The sequence below is a fragment of the Corvus cornix genome, chromosome 14 (assembly GCF_000738735.6).
Source record: "Corvus cornix cornix isolate S_Up_H32 chromosome 14, ASM73873v5, whole genome shotgun sequence".
Classification (NCBI taxonomy): domain Eukaryota; kingdom Metazoa; phylum Chordata; class Aves; order Passeriformes; family Corvidae; genus Corvus; species Corvus cornix.
In genome coordinates, this window is record NC_046344.1 from 8,241,150 (window position 1) to 8,259,521 (window position 18,372).

The following is an 18,372-nucleotide window of genomic DNA, read 5'->3' on the forward strand; positions in this document are numbered from 1 at the left end:
GGCACTAATCTGTTTTCCCTCCTTCCAGCTCCTAATTCCCCCCAGATCTGCAGGCTCAGGTCAGCACCAGGCTCAGTCAGGACGAGCACGGCAATTAGTGCTCCTTCGCGCTCCTTTGTGCGATGGAAATAAAGTTAATTAGGAAACGAAAAAGCCAGAAAGACCTGAGTGCGTGTCTGGCGCTGAGCTGGAGCAGCTGGAAGGGCGCAGGGCTCCCGTAAGAAGGCCGGGAAGAGGCAGCCACCCGCTGCCCGCTCTGTCCCACGGCAGCCTTTCCATCCACCCCCCGACCGTCCCCCCAACCCCGGGGCTGCAGCGAGGACGAGGGAGCCGGGAAGATGCTCCCAGGAGCCCTGCGGGTACATGGGAAGCGCTTCCGGGGGTGATGGGAGGAGAGTCAAGAAAGCTTCGAGCCCTTGGTGGGACAAACCTGCCGCCGGTGAGAGCCTCCGGCTCGCCTGGATGGCTGCGGACTTCTGTAAGTGCTCGAGCCGAGGGGTGGAGAGGTGGAAGGGGGTGCAGCTCCCCGCTGATCTGCCGGGCTTTCCGCTGGAGCACAGCCCAGAGCAGCAGCACTGGGACCATTCCAGTGTTTACTGGGCTCTTGCTGAAGCTGTCAGAACTTGTGCTCAGCAGCCCCGGGGATGGGGTTTGGTCGCAGATGGGTTTCATCCCGCTGCTGCCAGGCTTGTCCCGTGCTTCACCCTCAGCTCTTCCCCTCTGAGTCCTTGTAGTCTCTGTAAGATTTGCCCAGGTAAAATCGTCTGAGTTTCATTTTTGTAAGTGCTTAATGTGTGTTCAGTGACACAGAGGGAATAAACATGGGGGTAAAAAGCATCTTCACTGACAGCTGAGACCAAACGCAGAGGAAAACCACACGAGTTATTTTAGTGAGTGTCAATGGACAATGCAGGCACTTACACATCACAGAATCACGGAATGGGAGGGTTGGAAGGGACCACAGCGGGGTCATCTGGACAGCACAGCATGGAAAGGGCATCTGAGTGCACTGTGCACATCAGCTGGTCGGGTTTACCTTGGGCAAAGACGACTCCTGCAGATGTTCAGGGCTGATGTGCCCAGTGTCTCCTTGAACATCCATGGAGCCAGTCCAAACCCTTCACGTGAACCACAAACAAGTCCTTCTGAAAATCTTGCCATTTTGGAATGCTGCCATCAGGACAATCCATATACGGGGCTGAGAGGGCACAAAGAAATGATCCTGGGAGAGATGAGAGGATTTGGCAAATTCTAATGAATTTACAGTAATTTTGTAGTTGCAAACAGCTAAAATATTGAGTGTTGAGACAAGCTGGTTAAAATCAAGCTGGTTTAAGTCCTTGGATGATCTATTCATTAATGTGACATATCAGAGAAATGAAATAATCATTTTGATAGACAAATAAATACAAGAAGATGCCTAAATGCACCTCCTGGGGAGCGGGGGTAGGTGTGTGCCACAGACAGGTGAGATCAGGGCTGTGCCAGGTCACTGTTGGGTGCCACGTGTAGCCCCAACCTTCCCAGCCGAAGTGGCCTCCTCAGGGGCACTGCCAGCAGCCAAAGATAGAATAAAAGCTGTTATTTTAAGGAAATCTAGAGGAAATACAGGATCTTGGGGCGTTTCTTCCCGCGGTGAGGGGGACACAGCACACACTGTAATGGGCCTCACACGGCATCTACAGGCACGACCCCTAAGGATGGAAAAGCCGTGACAACTTTCTTTCCTTCCTTCTTTTCCAGTCGCAGCCATGCCGGCAACCAACCAGGGCTGGCCCGAGTCCTTCGGGTTCCGGATAAGCGGCTCCGGGCCGTGCTACATCCTGTGGGTGCAGGAGGGCAGCAGCGCGGCGCTGGCGGGGCTGCGCCCGGGGGACGAAGTGCTGGAGATCGAGGGACAGCCCGTGTCCTCCCTGGGCTGCGAGGCGCTGCTGGGGCTGGCCCGGCGCTGCGGCAACGTCCCCCCGAGCATCGGCGTGGTGTCGCGGCTGCAGCACGCCAGCATCCCCCCCGGGCCCCGGGGATGCTTCGGCTTCGAGCTGGCGAGCGAGAGCCCCCCTCGCGTGGCCAGCGTCAGCCCCGAGTCGCCCGCCGCGGCCTGCGGGCTGGAGCCGGGGGATTACGTGCTGGAAGTGGACGGGACGCCGGTGGTGCTGCCCGAGGCGGCGGCCGCGCTGGTGGGGTCGTGCCGCGGGCGGTCCCTGCGCCTGGCGCTGCTGCGGCCACAGCGCCGGGACACCGCGAGGGACCCCGGCCCCAGCGCCGACACCGTGCGCCGGGACAGGAAGCAGAAAGCGCAGGAATTCAGCAGGAAGGTGAGGCCGGGGTGTGGGATGAGGGGCCGGGGCGCTGGGCATCCCCTGGGCCGAGCGGGTTGGAGATTCCCACATCCACCTTGGCTGCGCACGCGGATGGGGAATGCTCCCGGCTTGGTCATAGGGCTGGGGTGCAGATTTGGGGCATGAACACCCGAGAGAAGGGTTGGTAATTACCTGGGATAACAGATGGATGCTGCACAGGGCTTGGAGATCCCCTGGGGATGACCCCAAGTTCTTATTCCCTTGCACTACAAGAGCGTGGAGAAACCCACAGGGCAGATCCCACTCTGCTGCGTGCCTGGATGTCCCTTCAAAGTCTAAGCCTGTCACCCCGCAGACATTTTAGTTCTTATTTTGTTGCAAAAGGGAAAAACATCGATGTGATTACATCTTCATTGTGCTCCTGAAAGCTTCCTCGTGGGTATTTTACCAAACACTTCGCCTTGTGCTAATTATAAATTTGATCACAGTTGTTTTTTTCAATCTTTCTAATTTCCATTTCAAAGTAACCTTTTAAAATGCTGTTATGAAAATAACCAGGCTGGTAGGTTGTGTTTTTTTGATCCCAAGTTAATAAAGGAACAAGACATCTGTAAAGAGATTGTGGGTATCAGGCGAATCCCCTCAGTCAGCTTCTCCATTAAAGATTCACAAATACACTCTGAGGTTTAGATTCATGGGCGTGGGAAACAGATACCTGCTGATTACGGGAGATTAATGAGGAGGGGCGGTTTTTTCATGCCGCCTCCATCTCGTAAAGTCACATTAAGCCAAGTAAAAGATTCCTGGATGATCACAGGAGAGCAAGTTTGTTGTGGTGCTGTGAGCACCCCCATTAGCACCTCTGTCCCCTCCCTTCCCAGCCCAACAAAGCCACCCGGGACAGCTCCGACCAGCCTGGGCAGAAGCAGGAAAATAAAGCACGCGTGCTCCTGGCTGCTGGAGCACAGCTCAGCTGGCAGATGCCTCTCCAGAGGGAATTCACAGCACAGATGTTTGAAGTGGCTTCAGTTCCTACATGATGCAGAAAATACTAAACCCAGCGGGGTGTTTTACCCCCTCGTTTACCTGGGACCCCAGCTCAGGTGGTGCTGCCGGTGCTTCGAGCACCCGAGTGCTCCTGCCCGCCCACTCCTGGAAGGTCGGAGGGTGCTGGTGGCTTGTATTTCACACCTGCACTGCCCACGGGTCACCTTTTCCCAGCCTCCTGCGTTTGGTAGAGCCCCAGGGTGAATCACCTGCCTGGCTGACAGTGGTGTCCATATCAGTCGCACTGAGCTGGGCTGTGCCAGTGTCCTGGCATCCTGGGGGCATCACCGGCAAGCAAAGGAGGTGCTCACGGTCTCATTTCCAGGGAAGTATCTTCTCTTGTCCCCTGTGTGCTCAGGGACATGCTGGGGACTGCAGGAGAGGTGGCAGCACCCCCATGGTGGTGGAGTCCCCATCCCTGGAGGTGTACAGGGAGTGACTGGACGTGGCACTCAGTGCTCTGGGCTGGTTGAGAAGGTGGGGATTGGGCACAGTTGGACTCCAGAGGATCTGGGAGGTCTCTTCCAACCAAAATGATTTTGTGATTCTGCAATTCCCACCTGCCAAGTCCTGCGATCCCAGCCCAGGCAAAAATTTCACAGCAGCCCTCTGGGATCCATCCCACCAGGAACACCAGAGTCTGTCAGTCCTGTGCTGGACCTGGGGACCGTGCTCATGAGCCAGCCCAGGGGACGCTGCTGCTGTGCCTGCCCCAGATTTGGTAACCTTGAAGTACTGCCACTGCCAGGAGCCCCCGTGGTGCCTGCATGGAGCCAGCAGCATCAGGGGGCTCTGCCGGGGTTCTGGTGCTGGTGTCGGCCTCCCTGGAGAGCTGCCAAGTGGGACAAGCTCTTCCCATTCCCCAAGCAGGTGATTCCTGCAGGCTCCCTGGTGCTGCCACCACAGGGGTGCACAGAGAGCCCTGCACACACCCCCAGTGCCCTGGGGAAGGGCGAGGGGCTCCTCTCCCCTTCCTGCAGTTAAACCTGCTGGCAGCACAAAAACATCACCTTTCAGGAGAACCCAACACACAGAGGTATGGATGGGTGGTCACAGATGCTCCTGCATCCCACACGAGACTTCCAGGTGAGGAACCAGCTCCCACTGCCCCAGGACAAGGGGTAACCCCCCAGTGTGGCAGGAGGTGAATAAGGAGGGTCCCATGCAGGGTAATTGGCTCGATGGTAATTAGCTAATTATCCTGCCTGTCCCAGGTGGAGAAGATGGGACAGTGGTTGGGAGCTGTCAGTGCTGTTTCCAGGGCTGGCACTCACCTTCATGTTCTGTCTCCCCACTCCCAGCAGCTTCCCAGTGCTAAGGGCAGGACAGAGCTGCCCGGAGGGATCAGGAAGTGATGCGCAAAGCTTAAATAGATCCAAAAGCCCGTTGCAGTGTCCTCTGCCAGGCAGAGTCCAGACTGATCCCATCCCAGCTGTGCCGGAGCCACTCCTGCAGGGTCACTGTGACCCAGCAGAGTTTGGGGGTTTGGGGTCACGCCACTGTGCTGGTGGAATGTTTGGAACAGCAGTTCCATGGCCATGTGTGAGACCAGAGCGGTGCTGTGTGATGGGCTGACGTCTGAAGTGTCCCTCTCCTCCCTTTGGCTGAGCAGGGAGTGAGACACATTTTCCACGTGGCAGTGCCCCTGCCCATGGTTCCTCACTCTCCTGCTCAGCACCCCTTCCCTCTCCCGTCCCTCGCTGCAGGTGGATGCCATCCTGGGGGACCAGCCCGAGCTGAAGGAGAAGGTGTTCACCGTGCTGAAGCAGTACGCGGCCGAGAGGAGGGTGGAGTGCCTGGCCGATGCCCTGTGCATGGTGCTCACCCAGGAGTCCCATCAGCACCTGATCAACAGCATCAGGTACAAGGGGCCACCTCCACACTGCCCTAGGGCCACCAAACCACAGCTTCCCTGGGCCTGCTGCTGACGGGGGAGCAGGGCTGGGTAGTGCAGGCTGGGAGGGTCCTGTGGGAAGGGGTTGGGAGGATCCTGCAGGGAAGATGCCGGCCAGCTTTCCAAGGGACAGCTGAGCCAAGCTTGGTGGCATCTTAGCCGAGCACTCCTGTGCCCTTCTGCCCAGGGAGGGTGGGGGACCTGCACCCCACTGCCTCTGCCTGCAGCAGGGGATGCAGCTCCCATTCCTGGCCATGATTTGGAAGGGAGATGGGATTAGCTGCAGAGCCACTGGCCAGAAAATAATCTGAGTTCCTCAGGGCAAGAGGGTGGCCAAGGGCTTGGCCAGGGCTGCTGGCAGCTCTGACAGTGGGGGTCCAGGAGGTCTCTGGTGGGGCCGTGGGCTGCCCAGGGTGCCAGGGAGTGGTCACACATCCCAGGATGCTCTGGCAATGCTCCCCTGGGGCTCGGGGTCCCCGGCACCTCTGGAACCTTCTGTGCCGGGGGTGCTGACAGTGCAGTTGATCTGTTGCTCTTGGGCAGCGTGGCTGGAGTTGGGGCTGGAGCTGGTGCTGGCACAAGGACACGTGGTGGGATTACAGCCAGGCTGAGACGATGGCCATTAGGGAATCAGGTCTCCATCTGGCCTCGCTCTGGGCCCGGCTTTCCAATTCCTGCTTTAATCAGAGGAATTGTAAGATATTACAGTTTCCATAACAACGTCCCTGTGAGGGGTCTCCGCCGTGACCCAGCGATGGGGAGGGTGGGGGAGTGGGTTGGGGACCCTGGCCATGCAGTGTCCCCCTGCTGTGCTGTGACTGCATGTGGGTCCCCCAGAGCACCCCACACCTGGGGACAAAAGGCACAGACCCCTGCAGGGCCAGAGTGCAGAGGGGACTGTCCTGTCCCTGCCTTGTCCAAGTGCCCATGTCCAGCCTGTCCTGTCCCCACTGAGCATCCTGGAAGGACCCAACAGCTGGGACTGGGGACAGGGATGGATGGCACTGAGCCAGGACTGAGCCATCACCCCAAACTAAATCAAAAAATAAGCCCCCACCATTCACAATTCAGGAAAATTCTTTTTCTCAGCAAGATCCAGGAAAATACCTCGAGTGCCTCGGATATCCCCTTTGTCATCATCCCTGAATTATACGGGATTACTTCCCCCCACAGAGGGGATTTGAATACGTGTCCAAATCTTCTCCCAGACCCAAGCCCCTCTGTGGGGGGCACAGCAGGTTCCTCCCAGGATGTCCCTGTCCATGTGTCAGTGAGGAGAGGGTGGCTGGACCCGGTGCTGCCGTCCGGAGCTCGCCCTGTGCCCAGCCTGTAATGCCAGGGGCAGCACGATGTTATGGCTCCCAAAACCAGGGTCAAACCCCCTGATTGCCCCCTGCCCCTGTGTGAAAGGTTAACGCCAGGGCTGGGGCAAGGGGCACTGTGGATCTGGCAGCTAATCTGGGTTTAATGGAAATGAAATATTTAGCTCAGGGAAAAGATTTACTGTCTAATCTTAATGAAATGAAGCCAAGAAAATAAATAAAAAAGGTGCCTTGGAGACCAGGTTTCCCAGCTGCGGGTGCTGGGGCCAGTGCCATGCGTGCCCAGCTGCTCAGCCTGGGCTCTCTCCAGTGCCTTTGCTGCCAAGCAAGAGCTGTTCATGCTTTTACTCTCACTGAAGGTGGTGAGCAGCTCCCGGGAGCTCTGGATTTAGGGTGCTGTGAATTCCTTGAGTGATTTCAGCTGGTTACATCTGACTGAGGAGGGGTTTGGGATCTGTGCCCTGAGGCAGCACCCGGGGCTGGGAAGGGCCGTGGGGGGGTTCATGCAGGGGGTGCCCAGATTCCGGCTCCGGGGGTGGGGGGTGCAGTGTGGGGGTGCTGGTGGGGCCATCAGGCTGTCCTGGGGCACAAGGCAGCCACCCCAGGCAGTGATGTGGGTGCAATTTGGGCTGAAGAGCCCATCAGACCTGACCCAGTGAGTGTCCTGGGGCTTGTCCTGTGGGATCATCCCAGGGACAACTTGGGACCTTGGGAGTACCCATGGGGCAGCCTGGGCAGCCCTGCAAGGCTGTACCCAGTTCTCCGGGGACTGTTGCCCCCTGAAATGGGGAGAGTCCTGCACACCCTTGTGACCTCGCCCATGCCCCTCTTCCTGCAGAGCCTGGAGGAGAGGAGCCCTGGGAGGGCTGGGATGAGCCTCTTCCCTCCAGCGATGGCAGTGCCATCGGCCGGGGACTGGGATGGATGCTGGGGTGATGCTGGGGTGATACCAACAAAGGTCCTCACCTCTGTTCCATGCCCCGGGCAGGTGGCTGAGCCCTGGTTGTGGCTGGTTGTGTGTGCCCGTGGGTCCCCTGTCACGCAGGGCCAGGCGCTGCTACGTTCCTGTCTCCCACTGACCCTCACGCTGCCCTGATTGGATCGTCCCTCTGCACCAGCTGTATTTATTTTTGTGCTGTTGCTGCTGCCGGCTGTCCTCTGCTGTCCCCTCCCCTGCTGTCCCCTCCCTGGGCTCCCCCCGGGCTTTACCGTGCTCCCTGCAAAGTGCTGCGGCTCAGCGTAACCCAAGACCCCCGACTCAGCACACGGATCCACCCGGGGCTGCAGACACGTCTCCTCTGTCCTCGAGCTGGGCTTTTCCAGTATTGGTTTTTTTGTTTTTTTCCCTTTCTTTTTATCTCGAATGGATTTCATCCCATTTGCCCAGAACTAAGCTCCTGCAGATTTTAATTTGCTGACATTTTTTTTCATCTGCTTGGTTGTGGATAGCAGGGATAATACACGTGCTGTGCCGGGTCCTCCCCGCTCCCATCCCCTGCCCATATGGCTGATGTGTGTAGGCAAAGTGCACAGTTGTAGTTCTGCCCAAGGATGCTGAAATCCGGCTGCCAGAGGGGAAGATGAGCTGTCTCGGGTGAGTAACGAACGCACCTTTCCTGGGAGTGAGGAAAACGGGTTTAAATCAGGTTAATTCTGGAATGTGGCAGCCCCCGGCACTGCAAAACCAAGGTGTGCTGGAAGTTAATTAACTCTTAGCATCCGTATTGCCTCGGAGCTGCTCCGCTCACGGACTCCGCCAGGAGGGGGAGGCTCTATTTTGGGTTATTCCATCACCTGCGCCACCAGAGCGCGGGTCTGGCCCGGGGCACCGCGGGGTTTGTCCCCTCTGCTCCCCGCGCCGGGCGCCTGTGCCGGTGCTGGCTGTGCCCCGCAGGGGCTGGGGAGAGGATGGGTTATTTTGGGTCGGTCGGAGTCCCAGGGGGTCACATCCCTCGGTGCTGCTCTGATTTCTGAGCTGGTTTCAAACCAGGGCAGAGCCGCGGTTCCGGCGGAGCCGGCTCGGTACCCGGTGCTCTGCAGTGCTGCCGCCACCACCCCCAGTCCATCCCTGGGCTCCGGAGGCAGGAGTCACCCTCGGGGCCGAGCGGGACACGGGGGATCCTCCCCGGCGTCACCCAGGGCTGTGGCACTCGCTCACCCCCACGTCCCGGGCACCGTCTCCCTTTGCAGCGCGCGTTTCCCGGTGGTGCCGTGCCAGGGATGCACCAGCCCCTGGCAGCACCGTTTAGGTTAAAAACATCTGTTTGCAGTAGAACTGGGGGGAAACACAGATCCCCTCCGACCCGCAGTGCTGGTGAATAACCACTGCCTCTGATGGTTACACAGCCGCTGTCCTGTTAACCTGGATTGGGTTGGGGGGATGTGTGTGGCATCCACCCCTCACCCCAGCTGCATCCCGAGGGGATAACTCTGGCTCCGTTTAGACTGTGAGATGTTGTCTTGGGTCTCCTGTAAGTCGTGCTGTGCTTCAGTGCTGCGGGTAGGACAGTTTGGGGCAGTTTGTTCTTCACTGCTTTGGTTCCACTCCGTTTGCTCTGGGGGAAAAGCCAAGGGGTGCCGTGCTGGGCTGAGCTGAGCCCGCTGCCATCGCAGCCACCTCTGATCCCTGACACGGCTGAAATCGCTGCCTGTCAGGGGCTCCCTTATTGTGGAGAAATTCCACCGAGTCCGTGTTAATAACGCTCCCAACACAATCTATTTGTCTCAGCTTGTTTTTCATGGCAATAAAACTGCTTGGCGTGTTCCCATATTAAACTGCTCCAGCCATCTGTGACCGGCCCTGGATCAGAAATTTCATTTTAGCTATTAGGATTTATGTATTATGGATTGTGCTGCTTCCCTGCTTCTCAACCCCTTCCATGTACCCACTTCTCCAAGGCTGGGGGGAGCTTCCCAGCTCTTTTGGATGTGGATGGAGTATGAGAGACCCCCTGAGTCCCTGATGCTGACATGGACACTGTCCTCCTGTCCACTGTCCCGGCATTCCCACTGGAAAACCACCTGGATCACAGGATGGTAATGGAGGAAAAGCAGCTCTTGTTTGCTTCTGGTAAAAAAAAATCCCTAATCTGATGGCCCAGCATATGCTCAGCTGCCCAAAAAAAAAGGGAATTAGGGCAGCAGGGAACAAAACGTGTCACCAGTGAGACAATTGGGAGCGAGTTCCTTTTTTATTGGCGGAGTTCAAATAGGTCATGACCAAAATGCCTCAGTGCGAAATCTCCTGATAGGAGATTAAATTCCTTTGGCAAATCAAACCCCGGCTGGGATGCAGATGGGATCAGCCTGGCCTGCCTGCACCCTTCTGGAGCCACAACTTTTATTTTGGGACGCGGTTACTTAGGATGAGTTTTCCAGTGTCTTAAAGAAAACAGGGAAAGCAGAGTGGAGCTGCAGGAAAAGCCTTTCTGGGGGTTTCTTTGAAGGTCTCCGTGTCCCTGGAGCTGTGGGACTGCCCATCCCTGCCAGGGCAAGGACAAAGCCACCAGCTCGTGGTGCACAGCATGGTTTGGGCACAGGGACACTGGATTTGGGACAGCTGAGAGCACCCTGGGGTGCTGATGGGGAAGGGCACCCCCAGCCACACACGGGGTGTGGATCTGCTCCGGGGGCAGTCTTTGATCAGTCGTTACTGGAGCTGGAACAGGGATGTGTCAGGAGAGGGCGACCCTCTCCAAAAGCTGCCAGGGGTTTTGGGCTGTCCCCCAGGGCGAGAGGGGTGGCTGGGGAAGGGGAGCGAGGGGCTCCCAGCCCCGGTGCACAGCCGCTGCCTCCCAGCCTGTCAAGCACCTTCACTCCCGGTAACTGGTGACAATGGCCCCATCTGCAAAACATCTGCAGCCAGATGAGTGATTGGGGAGCCTCCCAGCACGGGCAGAACAGGAATGGAAATCACAGCTCCATGCTGCTGCCGGGCTGGAGCGAGTCCCACTCCTGAGCAAGGGTCCGGAGGCTCCCCATCCCCTGGAGCTGTGGGAGCTGCTGGGGCTGTGACCCTCTCCCACACACACGGCTAGATGAGGTTCGAGAATTTGGGGTTCATAAGCAGAATTCCTGTTCTGGGGCTAAAGCCTGCAAGAGTTTTCTCTCCCAGATTTTAGCATTTAGCCGGACCAGCAGAGCTTTTCGGGACTGGTAGCTGTTTCCACAGCACGGTTCAGACCTAATCCAAGTGTAGCTCAGTGTTTTAATCCACCCTGGGACGTGTTTTTCTGCACAACCGACAGACTCAAGGTCAGGTCTTTGCTGGTTGTTTTGGGGCTAAACCATATATTTTTCGTTTCTCCTTTCTTTGCTACTACTTGGAGATTGTGTGTGATGTTTGGCAGCTCTGGGAAGCTTAATATCCTCTTCATCAAACGCCAGTGATGTGCTTAAAGATGGCGTTATTTAAATTAAAGAAGGGTTTTCTCTTTTATTCCTACTGAAAAGTGCTGCCCTGTTACCCTGGGGGTAAAGGATGCTCCGTGGGGGGGTTTGGGCCCATGACTCTGGTCCTGGTCCTGATCCTGGTCCAGCCTGGCAGCTCCACCTCCGTGACCAAAACCTGCACCCTTGATGCCGTTTGCCTTTAAGGTTTCTCACCCCTTACTGCAGCACGTAATTTAAACACAAGCACTTTAGAAGTCAACTAATTAGCACCAGGAAGGCATCCCCCCGGAGTTCGGCGCCGAGCCGTGCCCTCCTTTCTGTTACGAGATCGTTCCAGCTGGATATTACAGCGCCTGCAGTTTTTAGGGGAAGAGGGAGGGTTGGTGGCTGCGAGCCGGGGCAGAGCTGGGCAGGGAGGGCAGAACTGGCGCTGAAGCCCGGCAGACGCGAGCGGAGGCTCTCGGCCGATGGTGAAGCTCCACCTGGGACTGGCAGCGTGGCGGAGGCCGGGCCGAGGGGCTGAGCCCAGGTGGAGGTGCCGGCGCTCGGGCGCATCTGGCCGCGGTCCCCGGGCACGGCGGGGGTGCCACACGCCGGGGCGGCACCGGCTGGCGCGCTTGGGTTGTTGGAGCGGCCGCGTCGTGGGCGTGAGCCGAGCCTGAGGCTCAGCTGCATGAGGATCTGAAGCATCTCCCTTTTGTTCCCGCCGCACCCTGACAAATGGGAAAGGACCGGAGTTTCTCTCGGCATTTTCGGTACGTGTCCCTGCTCCGCTGCCCCGAGGGTGCCCGCCCGTGGGGGTGCTGGGAGAGCCTCGTGCCCCACCGGCGTCCCTGGGATGGCTCTGCTGCCTCTGGGGGCTGTGGGGACCCTGCTCTGTCCCCGGGACAGCCCTGCCACTGCCCAGCCTCGCCGCTGCCCCGTGCCCACCGCAGCACCGGCTGCTGGGGGAGTCGAGCGAAGCTCGGATGGGGAGTTGGGGTGGGGACTGGTGGGAAGAGCCCGTCTGGGTCTGCTTTGTCTCCAGGACTGTAGGCCAGCCCAGGGGGAGATGAGGATGTGGGGCTGGGGTTGCGATGGAGCTAGGCCCGGTGACCGCTCGCTCCCCTGGCTGAGCAAACTTGTGGCAGCTTCACCTGCCCCAGCCAGGCTGGAGCCACCCCTGCTGCCCTCCCAAGGGGACACATCCTGTCCCCGTGAGCCCCAGCACCCGGCATCCCAGGGTGGGACTGTCCGGGGGAGTTCGGTTCCCCTCGCAGGACATGTGCATGTGGGACAGGGGGCTTTCCAGAGCACTGGCTGGGAAAGGGGAGAGGTAGCTCCCAGCGAGGGTGGGCTGCAGGAATGGGACTGTCTGCCCAGAGGTGGGTGGCCAATGACCCTCCTGGGAGCTGTGAAATAGGAGTGTGACACAGGCTGAGATGTGCGGAACACGCCAAAGGGAGCCCCGAGCAGGAGCTGATGGCAGGGGAAGGGCACAGAGGCACTCTGCCACCATCCTGGCCAGGCTGCTTTGGGGATGGGATGAAGGTAAAGCAGCCTGGAGTGTCTGGGACCTTTCCCAGCCTGGAAAATGCCCTGAATTCACATCCATGTGTTTGAGCAGACTGAGTTCTCCTGATTGAGTGCAGGAGCTGCTGCAGAGGAGGGCCGGTGCCCTAGGGATCAGTGGCACTGGGCATGGGAGTGGGCACAGGGCTCAGGGATGGGGGTGCCTTTCCCATCCCCTCTCCAACAGGAAACGGAGCTAGTGCTGACCTGGAGCACCTGAGGAGGAGGAGGAGGAAGAGGAAGGTGAAGGCACAAGGTCAGCACTGTATGACTCTGTCCCTGCTTCCAGGCTGACCTCCACAAATGGAGTGGGCACATCCATGCTTTGTGAATCCCAGTGGGATTTGCTGGGAGAGTTAAACCCCAGCTGGGTGTTGCTCCTTGGTGCTATGCCAGTGGACAAAGCCAGGTTTATCCTGTGGGATGGCAGGACACTGCAGAAATAGCCACGGAAACTGTTCTGCCTGCTTTAGTGGGATTGCTTGTAGCAGTCAGTCAGATCTCTCCTTGCTGAGGCACTGCTGTGCTGCCAGCACTGAGCCAGCCCCGGAGCAGCACCTGTGCCGGGCCCATGCCGGGTCTGAAGCTGAGCTCCTCAGCCCAGTGGTGAAGCAGAGGCTGGTGCAAAGTGGGACAGCTCTGCTGGAATAAGCAGGGCTGATTTAATTTGGCCAATTAAATGGGATTGTGCTCATTTTGCCTGTGAGGAACCCGGACTTCTCCCTGGTGGGTGCTCAGCTCGGGGCAGAGGCGTGGGGGACCCACATCCTCCCCTGCCCCAGGGCTGTGGCTGCCCTGTCCCATAGGACAAACTATTTATTAGCACTATTTCACTCTTTTTTAGTTGCTGCTTAATCACAAACCGCCTGTGAATTGCACCAATGTATTACTTATTTTAAATTGTCACCAAATGCTCTGCGTGATCATCTGCCAGCCTCGGGTGGCTTGTGGTCTATCTTCTCCGGCACCAGCGCTTGATTTGAGTTCTGCCTTTGGCTGCGGGAAACAGAGGTGTGCTGGTCCCAGTAGATTTGGCATTTGAAGCCTCTCCTTCCTTCTCCTCAGTCTCCACCCAGGTTTTTGTGTTCCCTTGGTGAAGCTGCCCGAGGGAGCCCTGCGGGATCCCCTGCCAGCCCCAGCTGCGTCCCACTGATGCCGCCCCTCGGGGCAGCTTCCTCTGGGTTCTCTGGCACCAGTTTGGCCCAGTTCCTGCTCCGGTGGGACACGTGGTCCCCAGGCGGCTGGGGGTGTGCTCACACCGCGGCGAGGCTGTGATAACCCCGGGCCCTCAATCTCACACCCCGCGAGGTGCCGGGTGCTAACGAAGCTGCGCTGCCGAACCTCACGAGATGGTTTTGTCTAACGAGCGGCTGCAGCTGCAGGAGTTGCTATAGAAACACTCGGAGATACCAGCTCCTCCAGAAGCCCCGAAATGTGTGAGCGGAGGGTAGGGGAAGGTGAGCAGGTGTCGGGGTCTGCCTGCTGTGATGGCAGAAGGAAAAGATAAAGTGTCTCCCGGGGTTATGGGGCTCACCCCGGCCCAGGTGGGAGCGGTGCCTCCCCCCTCCCTCCTGGGATCCTGCTGTGCCCTCCCCGTGCATCCCCTGAGGGTCCCGGAGGTCCTTGCAGGGGCACAAAGGCAACTTAGCTGCTCCTAGCAGGCAGAGGGGAGTTCCTGGAGGTGTCCCTTTGCCTGCGGCATCACCGTGCCTGTCCCTGCAGCACCATCATCTCCCAAGGGGCAAGAGGGTGCTGCCTGGCTGTGAAGGGAGCTGGAATGTGGGAATATTCAAAGCTGGAGCCCAGGAGAGCAGAGTCTGGGGCAGGAAATGGGGAGCAACGTTTTGGGGGTCCCAGAATGTGCTGGGGAAGAAGTGGGTCTGGAGGAGGGGTCCGACAACATCGCTCCAACGGAGCTCTGCATGGAATGGGAGAAGAGATGCAGCTGGTGTCCCCGGTGTCCCCAGCACGCTCAGTGTCCCCAGCACCCTCGGTGTCCCCAGCCACGGCATTCGCAGCTCTGGGAGGACTGGGGCCAAGCACACACAAAGAGTTCTGATCTTTCCCTCGCAGGGATGCCCGGAGCTCTGTGCCGCAGCCGCATTGGCCCTGCTCCTCACTCTCCTCCCTTGCCTCCTTTCCCCAGGATTTTCATCCCCAAGAAGCACCGGCAGCGCTTTGACGAGGTGGTGTCGCAGAGCCTCATCAGCAAACTCTGCCGCTCCAAGAGCGAGCACAGCAACCGCCTGCGCCGCAGCCGCAGCGAGGACCACCAGGAGCGGCTGCTGGTGTCCACCCGCGCCAGCTCCGTGCCCCGCAGCCACGAGGAGCTCAGCAAGAGCCTGCGGAAAACCACCTCGCTGGTCACCAGCAATGTGGCCTCGGGGGCTGCCCGCAGGTAACACCTCTCCTGGAGCCCGGGGCTCATGGCAGCAGCCTCTGGGTTTGTGTGGATGGCGGAATGCGGGAGGGATGCCGGGGAAAGAGAGGGGCATTCTCTGTGAAACTCCCCTGGGATCAGGATGAACAAAGACCTCTCCCCCTGGAAGACTGGGCAGGTTTGTGCCCCTTGTCCCAGCTCTGGGGCACCCTATGTGTCCCCTCAGCACTGCAGGGCTGGCTGGGATGATCCGTGTCAGGAGCTGAGGTAGCACTTGCAGGCTGAGGGGATGTCTGCTCCTTGTCGGGTGGGATGCAGGCTGCACCAGCAGGATTCAGGGTACCCAGCTGTGCCAGCAGGATTCAGGACACCTGGGCACAGAGCACGCTGAAAGGAGGTTGGAGCCAGGTGGGGGTTGGTCTCTTTTCCCAGGTAACGAGTGACAGGATGAGAGGAAACGGCTCAAGTTGCACCAGGGGAGGTTTAGCTTGGATATTAGGGAAAATTCCTTCACAGAGAGGGTTGTCAAGCATTGTCACAGGCTGCCCAGGGAAGTGGTGGAATCCCCATCCCTGAAAGTGTTGAGAAAACAGTGAATGTTGCACTTGAGGACATGGGTCAGTGGTGAACAGGGGGGTGCTGCTGGGCTGACAGTTGGATTTCATAATCTTAAAGTTCTTTTCCAACCGTAATGATTCCCTGGTTCTCTGAGCCTGCGTCTGGTCCTGCCCTGCCCCAGCAGGTGTCTGGGTGCGAGGCTGTGGGAGGAAAGACGGACAATCCCTGGAGCACAGGGATTAACCCACTTCCCGTGCCCAGATGGCCAGACCGCAGCAGCCCCGGAGCGCGCGGAGCTCTGCCGTGCTGGCTGCGGATCCTGCTCTGAGCCAGCCAACAAGAGAGCAGGATCTGGGGAATCCAGGTTGTTCGGCTCCAGCCCACCTTCCTGCCAGGATAATCTTCTGTGTGACTTGTCCGAAGTCCACTCTCAGCACAGTCTCCCTCCCTGCCAGTACAGGACCTTGCTGGTTGGAAATTCTATCAGTAATGCTGCCTTCCCCCAGCTCCAATCAGCCTCCCAGCAGGAGGATTTCCTAATGTTCCTTCCAAAATTTCATAGAGGAATTTAATTCCTCTCTCATCAGCCTACGAGACCTTTGCTCCCTGAACCATATTGTCTCTCTAATGTGTAATAAAGAATCACAAACTGGTTTGGGTTGGAAGAGCCCTTAAAGATCATCCAATTCCAGCTCCCTGCCATGGAGGGTTGGAACTAGATTAATTTAAACTTTTATATATATATATATATTCTTTAAATATATATATTTATCTCCTATTCCACTTTAAAACCACATTTGAATGACACTTTGGTATCAAAGGGGACCTTGTGGGGACATTGGGAGCGTTGGGGACTTGAGCATTCAGGAGAACTTGGGCTAACAGGGCTGTGGAGGGGCTGGGGAAGGAAACAAGGGCCAGATCTTGGACTCTGATGACCTGTTTGCCTTTTTCACCCACAGAACAGTGCGAGTCTATAAAGGCAACAGGAGCTTTGGCTTCACGCTCCGTGGCCATGCGCCAGTGTGGATCGAGTCTGTCCTGCCAGGTAGGAACACAAGATTCAGGGGATAACTTACTGATTTCTGGTCTGAACATGAAACGTTAAGTGCTGTTTGCTAAAAAAGAGCAAAAGGGACTTTTCCAAGGCTCAGTGATGGAGGTTTTCCCATGGAATAATGAGCATCTTTGGTGCAATTTAGATTGGCTTTATCCACTCCTTGTTTTGAAAAGTGGGAAATGTGTGTTCAGTGACCGTCCTGAAATGACACCAGTGTTCCCAGTGCAGGCTGGGTGCTGGACCCAGCTGGGTGAACAGTCCCAGCCCACCCAGATAACCAGGTGCAGTGGGTGCCCTGCCTGGGGTGTCTCTGGACCCCCCTTCCAGCCAGAGGTGCTGCAGCTGAAGCCCCTTTGTCCGTGTGCCTTTAGGGAGCCCGGCGGAGAAGGCTGCTCTCAAAGCTGGAGACAGGATCCTGTTCCTCAATGGCCTGGACATGAGGTAGGAGCTGTGCCCACGTGTGCCCAGGGGGAGGGGCCAAGCACATGCTGTGGTCACTCCTGGGCAAGAGAAACGGGAGCTGCTGGCCCTGGTCCCCGTGTGCTGCCATACACGAGGGGTTTGCCCTTTGGGGACAGCTCCTTTAGTGCTCCTGTACAAAATCTGGCTCTAAGGGGAGCATTTTCTCCACCCCTCTTCTCTGAATTCTCTGTGCAGGACAGTTTATATAACCTGGCTTCTGACTGCAGCCCACCCCCAGACCCCAATTTCAGCCACTCTGAATTAATCTGTATGTGTTAAACATCTGAGGTTCTGCTTCTGAAAGCAGCAGAGCCCCATCCAGCCCATGAATCACTCCCACAATGGGATCATAAGCTTCAAGCCACGTGGGAATCCCATTTGCACCCAAAGTCGATTCTTCTGTGTATTGTTTGTGCACCAAAGCAATGGGACCAGAGGGACTTGTGCCCCTCGCCAGTGCAGAGCAGCAGCCCCTGTATCCTCGACTTGGTCTTTCTGCATAAAAACCAAGAGCAAAGGTTTAGAGGAGGCTACAGGACAAAAGAGACTGATGAATATTTAAAGATTAAACTGATGCTGCTTCTGTCAGGCCTCAGGTTCTCACGTTTCAGCTGATCCAGCGAACTGTCAGCTGATGCAGCACAGCCAGAAAAGAGAGACCAGGTTGAGGATTGTCCTCTGAGCCGTGTTTTTGGCAGGCATTGTCCCAGCCTGGCCCATACCCTTCTCCAAGGGCATCCCAAGATTTTTTCACCTACAAAATTACACTTTATATTCACCTTGCATTTTCTTTTTGTGCAGAATTAGGACAGGCGAGGACAGACCTGCAGCGCTGTGTCATTTAAAGGAAAAATCATTTTCTGGGTCTGGGTGTAGCTTAACTCTGTCTTCCTGTGCCATGACACTATGCAGGGTGTCCACAGGCATTCCCACAGTTATTCCATGGTGCAAGCAGAGCAGAGAGCCCACTCATGGGGCATGACCCAGGCTCTCCCTGGGGAGGCTCCTCCCTGTGCAGCACAGGGAAAACCAAGCAAAGATGGAGAGAATCCAGGGAATCACAGCAGGGCCCAAACCCCGCTGGCTCTGAGCAGCATGAGGAAGCTTTTCCAAGATAAATGAAGGCAGCTGCCAGCTCTGTGTCCTCACTGCTCTCCTAGAGCTGGGGCAGCTCTGACCGGGCTCTCCTGTGCCTGCAGGAACTGCTCCCATGACAAGGTGGTGTCGATGCTGCAGGGCAGCGGGGCCATGCCCACCTTGGTGGTGGAAGAGGGCATCGTCAACTTCTCCAATGGTAAGAGTGCAGGGAAGAGGGTCTGGAGAGCAGAAACCCCATGCCAGCTCCCTGATTCCCTGTGTAGGAGGGAATTGCTGAGCACCTCCATAGGCTGAGCAGGTTTAAGGTG

At 57.5% G+C, this 18,372-nt stretch overlaps 1 protein-coding gene across 7 annotated transcripts in view; it reads left to right on the forward strand.

Annotated features, from left to right (window-relative positions):
• Positions 1–81: 81 nt before the first annotated feature.
• LOC104684991 (Grid2 interacting protein) overlaps positions 82–18,372 on the forward strand; it is a 35,060-nt gene continuing 16,769 nt past the window's right edge. For 3 of the 7 annotated variants that reach the window (XM_039560277.1, XM_039560278.1, XM_039560279.1), the window contains exons 1-7: positions 82–478; positions 1,744–2,315; positions 5,054–5,208; positions 14,653–14,904; positions 16,407–16,492; positions 16,876–16,945; positions 18,166–18,260. In XM_039560277.1, coding sequence (XP_039416211.1) covers positions 364–478; positions 1,744–2,315; positions 5,054–5,208; positions 14,653–14,904; positions 16,407–16,492; positions 16,876–16,945; positions 18,166–18,260 — 1,345 coding nt within the window. In that variant the 5' untranslated portion in view covers positions 82–363. Of the gene's footprint in view, positions 479–1,743; positions 2,316–5,053; positions 5,209–7,734; positions 8,158–11,331; positions 11,711–14,652; positions 14,905–16,406; positions 16,493–16,875; positions 16,946–18,165; positions 18,261–18,372 lie in introns of those variants that run through there. The other 4 variants (XM_039560281.1, XM_039560282.1, XM_039560280.1 and 1 more) reach the window with 2 other exon arrangements.